At 31.0% G+C, this 20,383-nt stretch overlaps 1 protein-coding gene across 1 annotated transcript in view; it reads left to right on the top strand.

Annotated features, from left to right (window-relative positions):
• Positions 1–573: 573 nt before the first annotated feature.
• The window catches only part of LOC118180934 (bifunctional arginine demethylase and lysyl-hydroxylase JMJD6-like), an 80,242-nt gene continuing 60,432 nt past the window's right edge, over positions 574–20,383 (top strand). The window contains exon 1 of the mRNA XM_035350015.2: positions 574–1,021. Coding sequence (XP_035205906.1) covers positions 615–1,021 — 407 coding nt within the window. The 5' untranslated portion in view covers positions 574–614. The remainder of the gene's footprint in view (positions 1,022–20,383) is intronic.

The following is a 20,383-nucleotide window of genomic DNA, read 5'->3' as shown; positions in this document are numbered from 1 at the left end:
AATCTAGGAAGTAACAGTTCGGTTTTCTATTCCTGTTGCCTTACTATTAAATAAGTACAAACTTAACAAATTTAAAATTTAAGTAAGTATTTAAGGAATGGAAATTTGAATTATTCATTTGCTATTCAAATACTACAAAAAATACAAATTATTGGTAACTTTTAAAGAAAAATAACTTATCCATACCAATTAGAACCACGAATAAAATGAATCATTTTTGTCAGTATTTGTTTTAAAATATGTTAAAAGCACGATTTATTTGGACTTTTTATTGCGAATTAATTAAGCACCTCTAACTTATAACATAATGAAAAAGTGAAATTATGATTAAAGAAAGAATAGAAAAAGAAACGCTTGAGAATTTGCACTCAGTTCGGTTGAATCCCAATTCCAAATAATTTTCATTCTTTAGAGGAAGTTAAGAAAATTGGCAAATTTCTGTATAACCAATAAATGGCGATTTATGTTGAAGTACGTAAAGCTCGCGCATTGTTTAATTGGGAAGGTATTCGATAGGTGGCGCCGCAATCAGAAAATCGAAGTAACTTTAAAAAAGCCGGATCTTTCAAATATGGAGGAAAGAGAGTCGCGTTCGCTTTTCCGGTTTGTGAGGCATGGCAGAGAAACTGAAGGGAAAGCAGCCGGAAGACTTATTTCGAGAAATTTTCTGTAAGTGCGAAAAACTTGGCATTACCCCGGAGGAATTTTCAAAATTACCTTCTGTCAAAAAGTTGAGGGCTAAAAAAGCATGTTGGGCAAAACAAGTCGCATTTTGGCTTGTTGCGGCGTTAGTTCTCGTCGCTGCGTTTGTAGTTTCGTTTGGATCCGAACCGATTGCGATTGTCATCGCAAAAGCATGGTTTTACTTCCGCGGTTTCGATATAGAAAATGAGTTATGCGTTCTAAACATGCCACCCGAAGTTCAGAATATGTTCATGCCGCCTGTTGATTGCTCTATGTGCCGAAATCTAACAGAAGTAGAAAGAGTGACGAATATATCACCGGAAGATTTCGAGAACAGGTAAGAATTATGTAATAATTTTAAAACGCGAAAATAGTTTTTAAATATTAGTTTCATATTTTATTCAAGTTTACTTTTATTAATCTTCGACAAAATTTTTTAATTGTTTTTACTTTGATCAAACCACGTGCGAAAAAAGAAGGTTTAAGTTATTCTAGTTCTTTTGCTATGCTGTGATCTTTCTTTTATCTTCTAAATTATGAATGAGCACTGTTTCTCGTTGTCAAAAAAGAGACAATTTTAAGCTATTCTAAACTTCTTACTATTAATTTAATGTTAATGAATAGCAACAAATTAAATTAACATTTATTTAATTAATGGAAACATTAATGTGATTAATAGAGGACATTTTTAATATCATATATTATGACTATTTTCCACCATAAAAATTCTGTTTAGAGTGGCTCGCATTTGTTTTTGGACACTTCTGTCTTCTATTTTTATTTGCAAGTATCAGCTGCTAAATACCAGTGACATAACTTAAATATAAAATATTTTCACGTACGTTTTTATTCACATTTCTTAAAGCCTGCTTGTTTTGGAACATAGTTATTCAAAGGGGTTTTAGTTTAAAAAATTCTGAAAATGAACTCGCGTACTTATTCGGACGCTTTGAACAAACAATTTATGTTTGATAAAAGCAGGAAAATAACGGGACATTCAATATCTTTTTGGATAGCCTTTAACTAAAATTACACTTTTGAAGTACTTCGGCAGAGATTCGATTAATTTTTTCGTATAAAGATGTTCTATTTTGTGCTATTCTCCCTGTGAGAATTGCTTAAAATAGAGTTTTCGGAGAAATCATATTTTCCTATTCTTTCTACAAATTACACCGTATAGGATTTAAGTCCGAAGAGACAATTTTAGAGCAGTCGTATGATAATCTGTAAGTTATGGCTGTGTGTTTAAGGTCTTTAGCCTGATAGAACTTGAATGTATTTTCCATTCCGAGTTTTCTTGTATTTACTTTCAGATTTTCACTAAGAATATTAACATATTTATACTTATCCACATTATTTTCTATAAAAAACTATCTTTCCCACCCGAAAGGCGCAGAAACATTCCCAAACCGTTATGCCTTCACTCATTTTTAACAGTAGGTAATAATTTTGTTTGGATTCAATTGTTTATTCCGCTTTCAGTCCACAGCAATTCGTCCATCGAACCTAAACTGTGACCTGTTTGAAAATATAACATTGTTTTAATATTATATATCTTTGCTTAAGATTTTGCGAACGCCAGAAGTACTTATCTTGTTTTTTTGTTGACGAAGAATTTCCTTCTTGCTGATCACGCACTGTATCTTGTACTAGCAAATTCAGGATTAACTTTTATTGCAAACTGCACGAAGTCGATTTAGAAGATGAATCTTCTGTAAGTTTTATAGCATTAATGTGTGGGTTTTGTTTGATATTTTTTCGTAGTATAAATCTCTGACTTCTAAGTATTAGCTTGGAATGTGGTCCAGACTTCAGTGCATTTTCAACAGTTTCACATAATTTCCATCATTTTTTAACATAAAAGATAGTTGCTCAAGAATGTTTTGGATTTTTAAAATGCTTTTATCATCTTTAAAGTGAAGAACAATTAAATTTCTAAAAAAACTTGTTGTTAGGCTGTAGCGGCATGCCATGTTCACTTCAGATATGAAACTCTTAATATTTTTTGTTAAAGAAGTAGTAATTTCCAAATGCAGACGATAATTGTGATGTACTTTCATTTAAAACAAAAAATTATGACAATAATCTTCAGCTGCCGAAACATTTCAATAGAAGTTGCAGGTGTCCGAATTATTATGTGAGTTACCGATTAATACGTTTTGAATAAATAATTCTGCCATAAGGAATATTTTGAGGATATTTTTTCTTAACAAGCAAATCTTAAAATAGAGAAAAATAATAGACTTAAAAACATTTGGAGTCTATGTTTCAATATTTTGTACAAAATCTGTGCCAAAAAAATTTCAAAAATACGAGTGTCTGAAAACTATGAGCCCATATAAGTTATTTGTATTTGCTAAAGCTTAATTATAAAAATAAACTTCTATAACGAGATATATATTTCAGTCGTATAGTTCATTCATCCCATTCAACTTAAAATTTTATTTAAACGGTAAAACTCGTTTTTATTGAATTGCAATAAGTGAAATATTGTATGATTTCTCGATGGCTCTTATTTCAATAGAGTTCATTTAGAAGAATTCGGGATCTTTTCAACTCCTATTAAGTTTACATATTATGCGCGAGAGTATTTATGACTACCAAATACGAGTTCGGTTTCGATTATTTGATGAACTGCCATGCAGCAATTTAAGGCACCTTTGATGATCTAAACTAGAACTTGAAACAGTTCTAGCTTAGTGTATTCGTATCATCGACTTACTGCATCTCATCTTCCAGACTACAGGATTTATTATTATTTGAAATTCTTTTGCAAAGTTCCATACTTGCGTAAGTATTGTAAACAAAGTCATTTTACTAAACAGGATGAAAATAATGGATAAAATTATTGAGTTGTCTACTCAGCAAACCTGTCTATGATGTTGAAGAAATTCAAAAATATTTACTTTCCCTTTGTAGAGTCATTAGGTTAAATCAACGCTGAAACGTTGAAAAATGTGCAATGCTCTCGCCGGGAAGGAACGCCGGACCTCCCGAATACGCGTTGATTGTGCTTCTAGTTACACGACGAAGACATGCAGAAAGAAGGGAGAAATCCCTTATATATACAATGATTGTTTTCATCGGAACAACTGCAGTTACTCTTCAGGATTCTGATTTTTTTTTCACCCAAAGATTTTTAGATGTGGAGGTATAATTCATTTGTGCTTCATAATGATTAAGATAAAACTGAAATTGCGTAATATAAAATTGATTATACTAACTGCTAATACTGTAGTAGTAATGAAATGAATTAAATTTTAGCTTCAATTGTAAACACATTCAGTGAACTTTCTAATGAACATCTGAAAGTTAATAGTAATTCTGATAATAGCAACAAATTTTGGAAGTGAATACTGTTTTTTCTTAAACAAACACAGAAGTTCTAAACCATCTGGAATCGTAGTTGGTAAGCTCACTTTTAATTTAAATAAAGTTACAATAAGGTTACTTAATTTAAATTTCTTCAATGAGCATTTGATGTCTCCCTGATAGGATTTTGATGTGAGATATCTGAACTGCTTTAGAACGTTTCACGGAATTCACACATGATAATATATTTGATGTGTTAGAATTTAAAAGTACCGGGAAACATCTCTAAGACCACCACCAATGGTTTTATATGAATGACCTTTTATCTTACGTGGAAGTGATTACTCAGAAAAATGATGTTCAGTGCAAATGTTTATCGTCAAAATAAATCATGAAAAATAGTTACTTTCGTAGAGGTCTTAGGTAGTCGGTCAATACAAGAGATTTCATTGTAATTTTAAAATATGTTGTGGTTAAAATTCAGATGAAATATTACTATAACACTTTCAGCATTCTGTAAAGCGCTTTTCTTTACATTTAGTTACTTTTTCGATAAAATAGCAATAAACCTCCTTTCATTCTTACACTACAGAATTTTTTTTTCAGATGATTGAAAAATTTACAGATAGTTTATAAATTAAAATATTTAAATTTTATTTAATTTTAAGTTTAAAGTATTTTAATATTGGTTATTATTTAATAATTTAAATATTTAAATAATGCTCTTTTACTATAACACATTTTACTTTGGTAATTTTTGCTCTTTTACTTTAACACTAGTTACTTAAGTAACCTTTTGGTTTACGGTAATTTTTTGACTTTCAATGAATTCTTTTTACAAAGGAAACTGGAGAGAACCCATTAATGAAGTAGATAGTATCACTTGGGCAGAGATATCACAGTCTAGTGTCTTTTCATAGGATATTCTGGGGGATCTTGTTTTCATTATGGATATATATTTATTTACCTCTAAAGAATGAAGCAATTAAGAAGTCTGATTTAAAAGAGAAAAAATATCGAAAATGGCTAGATTTCGGATTCATAGATTCGGTGTTACTTTCTCCACTGTTTAAAAGCAACTACGTTTGACAAAAAATTAATTTGCTACTTTTCTTCGTTCCGTTTAGCTTAGAAATGTATATTAAATCGTGTTTTAAGTAATGTATACTCAACTGCAGGCTTTTACTAAAACTGTTTCTGTCTTTTTGGGTTTTTTTAACTCCGTCTTGTGTCCCGCCAGACCGGTGACAACAAAATGTGAAGGTTTAGCGATGGTTGACCAGTCGTAAATTGCATTTATTAAGTCACATAATTATTAAACCAACCATCTATATGAATGCTTTCTAGGTTGCTGTTCGTCGCCGAGTTAATGAAGTATAATGTTCAAAACATGGCTATTAACTTTTCTTCAGCTACAATAACTCATTAGTATTTAAAAAAAAATGTTCCGTAGCAGACTCCTAGAGTATTCATTGTCTTATTATTCTGCTCAGTTGCAGAACTTAGCAAAAATCACGATTATTCTGAAGGAAAATGAGCCAACGCCCCAAAAAGAACGCCCCACGCTCAGAGTGATGTTAGGTGTTTAGACCTTGAACATAGCGAATATGTTGTCTCGAAATATAAATCAGATTTTACACCTTTTTAATTTGCATTTCTTCTTTTACTTCCACGGTAGGTTGAACTACAGGCGATTTACTTGTAATATTATTTACAGAGTGTTTATGTATATTTATTTATGGAGAAAGTTTGTGCATTTTTTTGTGTTATCATAATAACAAATCAGTACTGATTCACATCAGTTAAGATCATATTTCATTTGATATTCAAAAAATCTCGATATATCACTTGTTTTTTCTTCTTAAACTAAATATAGTGAGCCCTTTCTAAGATGATCACCCAGGAGTCCAGAAGATTTGGCTCATCTTAAGTGGGTGATGCTCAATGTCAGTCTTAACTTATGATTTTAGAAGTAGTGGTCACTTTTAGAGATGGCCATCTTGATAAGTTAGTCGTCAGGAGAGGATTCATTGTGAGTATTTGAATGAAAATGAGACAGTTTTTATTGCTTCGTTTAGAACACTTTATTAACTACACAATCTTTGTTAAAATAAAAATACACTCTTTTGCAAAAAAATCGAAGCACCAAGAAGGGCTTTTGCGATCGTGACGAAATTTGGTATGCGAAAACATCTTGATCGAACATGCAAATGATCAAAGTTTCAAGGCAAATGAACAGGTATTGCGATCATAGCGCGCATTTCTAGTGCGCAATTCGCAAAATATAAAACCAGTAACAAAGGCGGGAAAATTATCTTTTTTTTTTTTTTTTTTTTTTTTTTTTTTTGTTGCAAATGGTAAAGTCTGGAAAACCAAGAAAGTTTCAAAGGTATTTTGTGCAAATTAGGCCTAAAGACACTTTTCTGAGCCTACGAACATATTTTGCTCTCAAAGTCAGTGTACTTTTATTTAACAATATGTTTCAAAGTCTTATCTGTATGTTGTATGGCGGTCTTGATAACTCGTGACATCAGTTTGTTGACATCTTGGCTTCACTTTTGTGACGTCATGCTTACTTCATCTATTCTAACCACCTTGCTTAAGCCACATAAAATTCGATTCAACAGCAAAATCACAAACTATATTTAAAAACAGCATGTATTAAGAATTTCCGATAGATTGTCTGGCGCGCTGGAGATAGGAATATTTTTTTTTTCTTTCTTTCTCTCTCTCTCTCTCTCTCTTTTTTTTTTTTTTAACAATGTTGCCACTGCTCGTTCTGAAGTTGAGTTTGTTAATCAAAAATTTCTTAAAGTTTTACAAAATATAAAATAGGTAATAAAACAAATTCGAAATTTAACATTCTGGATTTCAGGTGCCCATATTCGGGTAAAGGACTGCGTTATTCAAAATTCGATGGCTCTAGATACCGTTCTTTTTTCACAAAGCGAAAAACAGGTATATATTCCGGCAAATTATTCATTATTTAATTTCTTTAAACATGATATAGGGCGATATATTTGGTGGCAACAACGTGAAAAGTGAAGCACCGTTTACAGTGATTCAACGCAAAATGCAGTTTCGAGACTAATATCACATTCTGAACTAACATCCCTTTTGGGCTAAAAATATACAACGTCATTCTATGAAAATACTGAATATTTTTAATTATATAGATCATGAATTAAATGCATTTTTATTCTTTAAATCAATCCGATTCAAAAGTAAGAAACGAATATTCTAATGGACTACATTCCTTTCATATAGCTTAGTTTGTTAATCCACAACGGACAGATTCAGTCTGGAAGATAAATATCTTGCATTTTGCCAAATGGCAACAGATTCGAATGAGACGTGAAATGGCTTATTTATAATGATTTAACTCAAAATTATATTTTGATACTAATACTCTTTTTGGGTTGATAAAGCTAAGGGGGGGGGGGGAATTTAGCCAAAATTGAATAAAGATTAATGCATTTGAGCATCTTTGAAATAAGACGTCCGAACAGTTAATAAGAACTTTTAGTGGTAAAATAAAAGATGATGAATTTTTCCTCTTTTTTTTCTTTTTTCTTTTTTTTTTTTTTCTTCTTCTTCTTTTTCTTTTCTTTTCTTTTCCTTTTTTTTTTTTTAATGAAGAATTAAACGATTGCATGCTGCCTTTATTGAAAAGGAAGAAGGAAAGAAAATTACTCGTGATGATTTTGAATACTGAGGTCAACTGACCTTCATTTGAGGTCTGAATTCTAAAAAGGCTTATGAAGAAAAGCGCGAAGCTAAGGTGAAGGCCGATGCATGAAGATCGTATTCATCTGAAAACATCCAATAATTACCGAAAAGTAGCTGGAAACAGATAAGAATTCCATATTTTTACGTATTGACTGCAAACAGATTAAGATTATAAATGTCAGAGAGAAAGAAATCAACGAAAATATTGTAGAAATTACTTTGAAGATGCAAAATTTATCCGATACAAGAACAAGAAAATATTAAAGCCGATTCTTACCTAAAAGAGCAGAGTGAATTTGTGGGAAATTTTAGCACATCCACAGACAGTGTTATCAATCCCATGATGTGATTGATGTATCTATGAGTGTATGCAGAATCATTTACACTTAAAAAAGTCCCAGACCAGTTTTCAATATAAATGGTCATCCAGTTGTAAACAGTAAGATGCGTAGAGAATTTCATCCACATATTATCACTGTAAATATCATATATAATAGCTTACAGTAAGGCACTTGGAACTCACTATCTTTTCGGTTCTGGGAAATGAAATTTAACTAAAATATAACTTTATGTAAGCTGTGCTTTAAATGAGCATCATATCATTTGCTCTTTTACTACAGTTAAGTATTATTTAGTATGATTTGCCTTGTTATTTTGAATGCTTTGGAAAGCTAGAAAAATTTATCCAATAAATAAATGTCCAATTGGCTAAGAATGCATTTTCAGTACAGAAAGAAAGTGCTTCATTTGTAGAAGGGACTATTTTGCCAAGTAGAGGTGCGTTATGAACCCTAAAGTTCTGTAGGAGAAAAAGAATAATTAGAAAGCTTCCATAGACTAAACATTTGACTGAAAATGCTGATAAAAGAAGAAATTTTAGATGTAAGACATCCGAAGATCAAGTGAAAATTTTAGGATAACTCTGATTAAAAACATATTTACAAAAACTTAATAGGAATGCCGCCTTAAATAGTTGAGAAAAAAATTTCTATTATGAAGTTGAAAATTGTTGCTGTCTGATTGAGAAATGTATGATCAAATCCATGAATGAGTTGAATTACCGTAACTTAGAAAGAGAATTTGAAAACAACTTAAATATTAGGTAATTGAACATAAATTTGTTGATATTAGTGATTTACTGCCTGATCATTAAAAGTCTAAATTCAAAAAATAAATTCTTTTCGATTTACTCTTCTTTGAAAATAATATGTATGACATTAACGATACTCGATTAACCAAAGAAAGCTGTTGGCTCGAGATCAAAGACAACTATAGCGAACTTTGAGAAAAGTCTGCTTTTCCCACTTTTTTAGGAAAGATATGAATTAATACCTATTTTCGCTGACCGTAAGGGTTCCAAAGATAATATGAGAATTTTCATTTTTTATCACTGCCTCTGAAAAAACTTTCAACTTTTGTTTTGTGAAATTACTGCAGTAAAATTTGACATCAATTTTCAAACCATACTTAAAATTATATTAAATTAATTAAATTTTTAGGGTGCTGCGTCTGCGCGTAGAAATAAATTATAACAAGAAATGCAGAAAATGTTTAAGCAGTCATGTTCTGAGTTAATGATGGAAGAAATGCGATGAATATTTATTCAACGTTTATGAAAATTATTTTATGATTTTACTTAGAATAACTGGCAACTATGGAGATTTCAGAATCGTTTTACGATAATATCTCGATTACGCTTTGGCAAAGTATGAATGAAGATAAATTATGATAATGATGATTATCTTTAAGGAAGAAAAAGATGATGCCTGTTAAATATTTTGCCTATTTTATAATTCGTTTTGACCTCTGTAAATAAAGTTTGTATTTTTTCTCGAAGAAGAAATTATTTGACTTACTCAAAAGAAAATTCTTAACGAAAAGTGAATGAATAATTTAAAGAATAATTAACATCTGAAATTAATTTTCACAAATCAAGCATGCTGCCGAAATTGAAGATTTTCATGTTACCCCAAGAGGTGACAAAACTCGATTCTTGGACAGGTATAAAAAAATTTTAGAAGTTGGTTACTTGCTGTTCAGACAACGATGATATTAATAAGTGATCATCTTTCTCTCCTCGTATAATTTATATAAGCAGTACTTTATATGAGTTATATTTATGTTATTTGCTCTTTTTACTACATATAAGTATTATTTAGTATGATCTATCATGTTATTTTGTTGGCTTAGAAAGCTAGAAACAATTTTCCAAATAAATAAATATCTATTTGTTTCTACGCTATTTTGGCTTCGAGAAGTTTTATAGGAATGCTGCGCTTTCGAAAAGCGGGGGATGGGGAACTGTATTCCTTTATTCATTGAACAAGCATAGCTACAGTAAAGCTGAAAAAAGACCTAATCGCAGTATTGCAAAGCTTCTTTTAACTTTAAATTGAGATAATGCTAGGAAAAAAAATTGAATCACCAAATCTGAAAACAACTATCTTTAACATTTCAAATCACTTTTTTTATTTAGATATAACTGCATGTTTTGTAACGAATAAAAATCTCAGTGTATTTTATATAAAAATCGCGTAGTGAAATCTCTGTCTAAGAAATGATGACTTTCAAGTAATTAATGTTTAAATTGTTTTTTAAAGAGCTTCCTGAAATTGAGGGCCCACCAACGGCCGAGCGTAACGGCCAAAGTCGCTGAACACTAATAGTTCGGTTCGAGCTTCGAAATCCCGCGAACGGACTGGCTGCATGGGCGTTTTCGTGGTTTTCCGCATGTGTAACGTCTGTACGATCCAATTTTCCTTAAAGAACCCTCCACGAAGGCATTCCTGCTCTTAGGCAGATTGCCCTGGTGGGTTTGCCATAATCACATAAAGCAGTTTCCTTAAACTGAATAAACTAATAAAAACGAGAAAGTCAGCAATTTCAATAAATTAATTAAATTTTGCAGTATGTCCCAAGCAAAATTTTTGCCCTTTATGAGGGAATCGGGAAGTAAACTACCACTGTTAGTGAGACTATTCCAGAAGATTTCTGAAACATGAAAAATTATTCAGAAATTTTTTTATGTCAAAAGCGCCATTTCTTATGTGATAGTGGTAAACGTTCATACATTTGATCTACCAATGTTATAGAATTTCATCATGTATTTTTTCAACTGGAGCGTTCTGGAACGTTTATTTAATATCTTAAAAGCGATACTAGCAAATAAAAGCTAAGATCTTTTTAAGGAGAGTGATAATAATCGATGCTAGAGATGCATATTATTTTCATCATAAAATTTAAATGAAAATAAAAAAGGAAATATTTTGGATACATTTGAAAAAAAAATGACTGAATTTTATGCAAAATGCATTTAAAAATAGCGTTATTGTTTAAAATAATGCATGCAGAAACGAACTGTTTCATTTTTTAAGGCTATTAACTTGATTTCTCGGTTTGTTTGTTTCAGTGCAATCTTGAAATAAATTTTTGGCTCCTTCCTACCAAACCAGTTTCCTTGAAATTTCGCACATTTATGCGTTTAGGATGACTAACAATATTCTACAATAATTGTTTTTTAAAGTTGGCGCAGATATTTTTTTAAATTTATTTTAAAATTTTCTCTCAAATCCTTATTAAGGTGAAATCTATCATCTAAATATTTTGATTTTTATTTAATTAAACATATCGAAAATAATTTTAACACTCACAAAATTTTCCGTAATATTTGATTAAAAACAAATCGTGGAAATCCAATCCACGTGTTTATAAATTAACAGAACTCCAAGGAATAATTTTAGTAATAATATAAGAAAGCGAATTATGAAGAATGATTCGGTTCAGTTTACTTAAAATTTTCTTTGAAAATTTTAATTTAAAATTTTCTGTTGTTAGAAACTGCACGCTTTTGTTTTTAGTCACGTAACCAAGAATATTATTATAGTTAAAATTGCTTTTTAATTTTTCCTGCATGAAATAAATCATGTTATCTAAAAGTTCTTTTTTAATCGGTAATGAAAGTGTCGATATTCAGGCAGCTATGACAGATTTAAAATTAAAATTCTCAAATAGAATTTAAGTGATATGAATGTAATCAATATATGATATATATATATTAATTATGAATTTCAATTTCTGGTCTTTGTAAAATATTAGTTCTAAATTTCTTACTTTATGGCTTTAATGATAATTTATTTGCAGCTTAATGCGCGAAAATCTAGGCATGTTTGTGTTTTTTTTTTTTTCAAAAGAATTGTTATATATATTGTTATAATTGTTATATATGCAATTATCTAAAAAATAAGCAAAACATATCTGAAAGATTTCAGATTTTAAAAGTTCCCAAAACGGTTGTTAGGATTTTTTACGCTCTTGTTGAGCTCGCAGCCTAGCAGTTTGCTCTTACGTCCCTTCAGCTAACCCCCTCCTCACATTTTTTTCTTTGTGTGTGTGTGTTTAGTGTTATTATTAAGCATCGTTTTCTTCGTCTTTACGCCATATGTAATTCATCAGAAAAATTTCAAAAGTAGTGAGAGAGAGAGTATTTCTTTTTTATTTTTCTTTGAAATTTTATTAATGTTCTAACGGCAACGCCAGAATTTTATTTTTAGTTATATATGACCAAGAAAATTACGACAGCTCAAAAATGTATTTTTTTAAATTTTTTATAACTAAAATCGTATAATGAAAGAATTTATGGATATATTTTAAAACAAAACATACCTGGCCATGGATATCCGGAATAGTTTCCCGATTCTGCATTATGTCGAATTTTACTTGCAGAACGGCACTAATCCTCAGTCTCAGTACAAAAATAACGATTTATATGCCTATTTCTTATGATAATGATAAGACATTAGGTTATTTGGAAGCAGGAGTCATGAAAAATGAGCAATGCCTTCGCCGGGAGTCGAACCACCGACCTCTGGATAGGCGCCCAGCGTGCAGACCCCCCCCACACACCACGAAGGCACACTAAAAAGACGGGCGAAATACCTTATATACTCCCCCTTTTAAAGGGTGACTGGAGTTTTTAGGGGACCCAGTCGCCAAATCCTGGGTGTGGAGAATCATCATCCACCATCCTTTTAGTTCGGGCGCCACTGTAGTGACATTAGTTATTTTTGGAAGCAGGCAAGATGAAAAATTAACAATGCCTTCATCGGGAATCGAACCACGGACCAATGAAATACATGCAGAAGAAATAAGTTCTACCACGAAGGCACGCTATGAAGGCAGGAGAAATACCTTATAATATGTTCTTAGAATTAGTTTCGCTGCATTCGTCTGAACAAAATGAGAATAAATAACTCGGATAAAAATGAGAATTTGTTTCCCTTTTTCCTGCTTCTGATTTGCTTGTTATGTCTAGATGTAATTAAAAATATTATTTGCAAACTAATGTAAGTAGTCGATATTTAATATTCATATAAAAATGTTGCTGATCAAAATATATTTTCATTTTTAATCTGAAGCAAAGAAAACAAAATTGCGTAAAAGATTTGTTACGTAATGCGTATACTGAATTGTTTATTTTAGTAACTAAAGTCTGTAAATTATTCTTTAAAAACATCTAATTTATACATATCTTCTAGATATTCTTTGCTTAAACTAGGCGATAAAAATATATCAATTCTAATAAACTAATAATGCCCGTACAGTTTAATTATCCTTCATCCTAATCTTATATCCTAATTCTGTACTTCCGGCGATTTAAATTAAATGATTTTTTGCAGAACATTTTAATGTACATTTATAACTGTTGCCTCTCTTTTAACTAATGATTAATGCTTCAAGAACATTGGTATAACTTTCTGTATTAATGTTTCTGTCAAAATCAATACCTTTAGTCTTTTATATTCTAAAATTCTTTGTTTAGTGAACATACTAATGTCTAAAATTAATCTGTTCTAATAAATTGAGTGATGGCAAATAATTTCTGAAATTCTAGGCTTTAAAGAACACTTGGATATAATTTATGTCGAATACCATTTATTATGTTATGTTTTCAATTAAAGGAAAACAAATTTTAATTACGAATAAAATTTTTTCCCAGAGCTAAAGCGTGTGGGAGACATGACAATGGGATTAATAAGAAATTTGATTCTTATGTTGCGGTAAAGGTTAATTACAATGCTGGAGTCTCGCAGAAGCCGGCTGAACTGGAACACATGATCGGAAATCTGATGAACGATTTTGATAAAAGAAAGGTCAAACAAAATGAATGAGCGGTTTTGACGAAATCGGTCCTAGAACCGAACATGTTAGTGACTGGCGCATTCCTTGATAGTGACATGAAAGTGATTTGGCGTTCATATTCAGTGGAAATGTAAATATTAAAAAGATAGAAAATCTTTCCAACAAAATTCATTTCTGTGATAGTTAGGGAAAAAAAAAAAAAGAAAACTGGAGCTGTTAATCAGATGTCAGATCAACGAACTTTTAATCAAAAATTTCCAGTAGGTATTACCATACTAATGAGCATTGAGATGCTTTAGAAATTCATTTACACACAAGACTGTTGAATAGCTGATAAGGTTTGAATAAAAGTTTAGAGCGGAAATTCACGACTGAATATATTTAGATTGCATATCTAGGAGACCTCAGTGACCCGCACATTGTAGCTATTGTTTAGGAGCTATTTCCAGAAATAACTGAAGCAGATATGAATGAACGGGATAGTGTTTCAATAAAAACGCACTCGTGGGGATCAGCTCGGGTGTTAATAATCATTTTTGGACTTAATAAGAAGTGAGAATGAGAATTGCACATATTGCTTGGGCTTCCACAAGCATTTTAACTGAGTGAACGATGCAAAGAAAACCACAGCCTGCGAAAACTGCATTTTGATTAAACAGGTCCAGCGCCTGGTGAAAAATGATACAATAAAAATGAACAAAAGGAGCAGCGAAAAGAGAACAACGATTTAAAAATTAAAATAAAATAAATTCCCAGTAGAATTCAGGCCACATCGCCTGATTTTTTTTTTTTTTTTTTTTTTTGTCTAGGTGGAATTTGAGATAGTCTGAAATCGTTAACATCTTTCGCAACTTGCGCAAGAACATTATAATATGCGAAATGCATTAACTCTCAGTTGTGTCCTTTCAAGGACTGTACGTGCACCATTGTTAGCTGCAACTTTATGCTCATTTTAATTCGCCCATCAGTTCGTTCGACGATTTAATAATGAGCATATGCCGAATGAAAATCAATGAGAAAGATCGATTTAAATAAATATATAAATGAAGGAAATGGTTACTTTTTAAAGCATATTTTTATACTTATTCTCCTTTATAAATTTTTCCATTTTCAGTTGCGCGATAATATTTGATTAAATATTAAAAATACAAAGCGTGACATGCTTCAGAAATTCATGCAATAATTCAGTCAATCTAGTTAGTGTTGCTTCCGTTTTGTTTTAGCGATTTCTATCAAAATTTGAGATTCGAGAATTCCCATAAATGTAAGTAAAATGTTACAATATCGAAAGTTTCGCAAAAAATTCTTATTTTTTTAGATCTGTTATCAGCTGAATGAAATAACAATAAGGGTTACCATGATTTTGCCCATATGTGATGTCAACTTGCAGTAAATCCTCCATGATGGCATCCCTTCTCTTAGGTTCATAATTCTCATGTGTTTTGCGCTTAGGCAACCAATTTTCCCGAGAAAGATTGCCCTAAGTTTTGTCGGAATCAAATAATTTGTTATTTTTACTGTACTAAAATAAAAAGTATAACAGCTTGATAAAAAATTAATGTAAATTAAATGGCGAATTAATTACCGAGAAAACCCTTGGAATAACCACTTTCGAAGATGAACATTATTTTGGAGAACATAAATAAATATCGGCATTATGCACGACCACTCTAAAACGACCACGTCAACAGAAGACCCAAAGCGACCGTGGGTTGTCACTTTAGAAAGAGTGCAGAGCATTTTAATTGTTTAGAGCAGGATTTCTTAAACTTTTTGGTGTGAGGACCCCATAATATTTACGAAAATTTTATGGAATTCCATAAGCATTGCGCAAATCCGACGCACACGGGAGTGAAACTGTCAGTTTCTTCTCTTCTACTGTAATATATATACTATTGCAGTTTTAGGTCAGTAACTATAATTTTTAAAGTAAAGTAAACGTTTCTATTATAAAAAAATGCGTCGAAATGTTTTCGTTTTTTCTTTGTCTGTATGGTTATAAGGTATTTCTTCCTCCATCTTAGCATGCCTTCGTAGTGTAGTTGTTAGCACGCTCGGCGCGTATTCGAGAGGCCCGTGGTTCGAGTCCCGGCGAGGGCGTTGCTCATTTTTCGCATTTCCTGCTTTCAAAATAATCTAATGACTCTACATGGTCTTATCTTTATCTATTTTCAGATACATTATATAAAAATATTTGGCAATTGTAAAATTATTATAATAAGTTAAAGAAATAACAAAATTATACTACAATTTTTGGCGACCCTTGTTACAGGTCCCGCGACCCCAATTGGGTTCGCGACCCACAGTTTAAGATGCTCTAGTTTAGAGTATACAAGTCTCCAGTATGCAGTAACAGTACTCCAGTCTTTGACTCCAGTCTAACTTAAACATAATTTTCTTGTGTAATGTGTAAGAATTCTTTGAAATGTTTCTTCTTTTAGGTCATTTTCCCGAAAAATGATTCTGTTTCAGAAATAATTAAATTAGTTTTATTTTAAATCATTGACGTTCAGATCTCTCACAATTGTTTTAGAGTTTTGTTTCTAAAAGTATAATAATAAAAATCTGATGTGTACACCACATGACATTGTACGGAATATTAAATTATGCGCATTTTTTCTTGCATTTCGTTTAAACTTATTGGATTAAATTAAACCTACTTCGCCGACAGCGCATAAACCACTATAGAGTAAATGCATTCTTTAAAATTCACTCTATTTGTTTACCATAGCGACACTCTGGCATAGGTTCACTTAACAGAATTACAGGGTTCGTACGGTCCTTAAGAGTCCTTAAAAGTCCTTAGATTTTTTGGAATCGATTTTTGGTACTTAAAAATCCTTAATTTTTGCCAAAATCAGCAGACGGTCCTTAATTTTAATCATCTGAAATTTCTGTCTGTTTTTACGACTGCCATTTTGAGTGTGAATTAGCATTTTGGAGGAATATTTTTGGCGATTCACTGACGTATCTTTTGAATGGGTTCATGGGTTATAATTTTTTTCTATTTCTAATATAAGTGATGGGATACTCGAGTTTCTAAGCAAGAACTGAAACATAAGCATAGCAAAATTCGTTTTTTCCTAATAAAGAGCCCTTAAACGACTTTTCGCTTTTGGGGATGTGAATTATTTTATTAAACGGTTCTAAATTTGGCGACTTATCAACATTTTGGCGATTTTAAGATCAGCTTCTATAGAAAATTTTTAATTCCGAGATCTGAGAATTTTTCGACGACTTTTTTTAAAACATCGTAACATTGAGAAATTTCATTAAAATAATGGTAATATATTGAAATTATATTTAAAAAATAACATTAAGAAAAATATTTTTATTTTTTCGCTGTCATATTATAAAGTTTAATTTTGACAACTTATTATACAATATTTTGAATCTGAAAATAAACAAGGTATGATACTATAAAGCACAATTTACGAAACAGCTCTCAGCAAAAACAAAATTAGCTATGTAATTAATTAAAAATGTCTTCTTTTTAATTTTTTCATAGTAAGTGTTTTTTTCCATGTAATTGTCTCGTAGTATTTAGAATTCTTAGAATATGCATCAGTTTTTCTCTATAAAATTAATTTTACACTTTTTCCCTCCCTTTTTTTTCCAAACTATTTCTGGCCTTTTGCTGTTACAAAATTGGTAGGGAATATTTTTTTTTTTTAGGATTTTAGACATTGCAGCTTGGAAAGTTTAGAAAGATTTGAAAGCAAGATTTATAGAGCCACGATTCTAGTAGATTCGAGAAATATGTGACAAAATGAAAAATGTCTCCATGGTATCAACACGTAATTGATGTATTTTACAGAAAGTTTGCAATGAATTTCTTACTTTTTGGAGAACGCCTGGAAGAACAATGAAAACATAATATTTGAATGTTTTACTTCTGATACTAGAATCTTATCATGTTTATCTTCCCTTTATTTTCTCTACTTTTCACTAGACACAAGCATGGAGAATATCAAAAATGCTTGTAACCTTATCACATGGGCAGGCATTATAGAACGGAATTTTTTTATTAATAAAGAAATTGAAGACTTACAATTTAAAAGATTAATATGTCTTAATGCACCATACTCATACCCATTGGCACTAGGCATTTTCCCACTTGATGCAATATCTGTGGATCATAAATTCTGTTGCCTAGTGCCTTTCTAAATGCATCCAATGCCAGCTCTAAATTCTAAAAGTTTTGCCATTTATAGATTTTGTTGTCGGTGTGTCATTCAATTTTAAAAATTCGGCCACATCAGCTCTGTAACTGGCCTTTACCATATATATTTCATATTTCTTCTGAATATTCTTATTACTAAAGAAATAAAATTAGCCGCTTTTTCTGTACATTCTAAATGCATTTAATGTTTTCTTAGAATAACCGAAATCCTTAATTAAATCAAAAAATTCTAAAATGAAAAGGAAACGTGTTGAAGAAAGAAACTAAATACATAAAGAAAATTATTCTTCAAAGATATGTGCAATTTATATAAATTACCCAATTATTTATGATTTCAGCCTTTACTATAATTTCCCATTTCTATTTCCTCATATGATAGAGTTACTGAGCCAACCCTCTGAGCGGTCAGGTTTTCGCTAAGAAAGCACAAATTTCCCAAAACTACTATGAGAACAAATTATGTTTTTGATTTTAATGCAAAAATTCTCCTGGTATTACATATCTGGATTTGTGTACATATCTGGATTTTTGTGATATATTGCCTCAATTTCTTTGACATATTTTAATATGCACGTATATATACATTCTTACAGATGTCGCAAAAAATATTCTAGGCCGTATATATACGGCCTTGCCGCTTAGAGGGCCAAATTGTATAATCTTTGACCACTAGACCACATTTTTAGTTTGAATTTGACTCTTCTTGTTTAATTATGTCACCATGAGCTGTATTTGATTTTGTTCTTTTTAAATAAGAGGCTTTTTTAAACCTTTGTCTGATATTGCAGTTACTTTCAGACATAACGATAATATGCTTCACGTCTGTCGAGGGGTTTGGACCAATTAATTTTTACCAGATCAAATAAACCCTTATAGGTACACTGTGGAGATGTTGACAAGTTAGGAGATAAAGCACGCAGAATCTAGCAAGAGCATTGGTTTTTGCATATTGAAACACAACTCTAATTGCTAGAGAAGAAAATCGATATAAAATTTATATCATTTAAAGAATTATCTAATCGTTGCCACATGTTCTATTCAAATACTATAATAAAGCTAGAACGATGTATAAAAGAAATTAAGCAAACAAAACAAAAACGAAACTTTTTTCACAGACGATTGAGTATTTCTCATTCAATTAATTCCGTTCTCACTTCGCGACAAGGCAAAAAGGCATAAAAACTCAAAATATCTGTATTAAAAATAACTAATTATTAAAAATTAAATTACTAATTATTAAAAATTAAGTAAATCTTGAACACTTATTTCCTCGAAAAAATTCCAGAAAGGATTAAGCATGATTTAATTCGCAATAATAAATGAAGGCGTTATCTTTGTTGTTGCGAAGCTACGTTTCTCTAGATTGGCAACAAATCCACTACTCTGCTGTTTCAAATGTAAACAAGCAATGGCCGCCATCAAAAAAATTATTAGACTTAGCGACACTTAAACAACTTTAAAATTGTTGATAATTCTAAAAATATTGTATACAGATTTACTAAACGCATAAAAACCTTAACTGGAAGATAAGAACAACATAATTCAATCATTTTTAGAGCAAAAAATGTACAATTTACAAACATATAAGAGTAAAGAAACTGAGATCACTGAGCCGGGTAACAGATTGGATATATATATAAATATATTTATAGGCTTTTTGGTGCAGCCGATTGCAACCAAAATACGAGGTGCACATCTACATGTTGTAGTAGTCCTATATGCAAAATTTCATCGTTCTGAGGCTACTCTTTTTTTGAGTTATGCGAGATACATACGTACATGCGTTAGTACAGACGCCACGAAAAATTCTCTTCAGAACTCATTTTAAAGCAGTTTTATAATTTTTTTGGAGGAAAAGAGTCTTTTATTCTGTCCTTACGTACAGATATCACGCAGATACATCGTTAAATTGCATTCAAAAGCGGTCAAAATGTATATTTTCGTTAAAATATGCTGCCTGAAACTTTTCGCGATTACAATACTGCCTTTTTACTTCTTACAAGGAAATAAAAATTAATAAACATGATGTCATGTTTAGTTTTGTATGCTTGGTCTCTAACACGTAATCTATCTTAATGAATAGATAAATTGTAGGCATCATATTTTTCTTTTTAATATCACCTCATTTATATCAGATTTTATACACTTAATTCATTAAATGTTAAGTCCAGTTCTTGTACTTTTACGCTTTAAATATGTCAAAATACCACGTACTCTACTGTTAAATCTATCTCGATTTATCCGATGTTTTATTTCTGGGTTTATTATTGTTTTATTATTCAAACCTTACAGTTTTATTTTTGAATGTATCTTTATTTTCTGTAAGAAGTATTTTAA

The sequence above is a fragment of the Stegodyphus dumicola genome, chromosome 8 (assembly GCF_044657685.1).
Source record: "Stegodyphus dumicola isolate Sdum_Otavi_A_Nest chromosome 8, ASM4465768v1".
Lineage (NCBI taxonomy): Eukaryota > Metazoa > Arthropoda > Arachnida > Araneae > Eresidae > Stegodyphus > Stegodyphus dumicola.
This window is presented reverse-complemented; position numbering and strand designations above follow the sequence as displayed.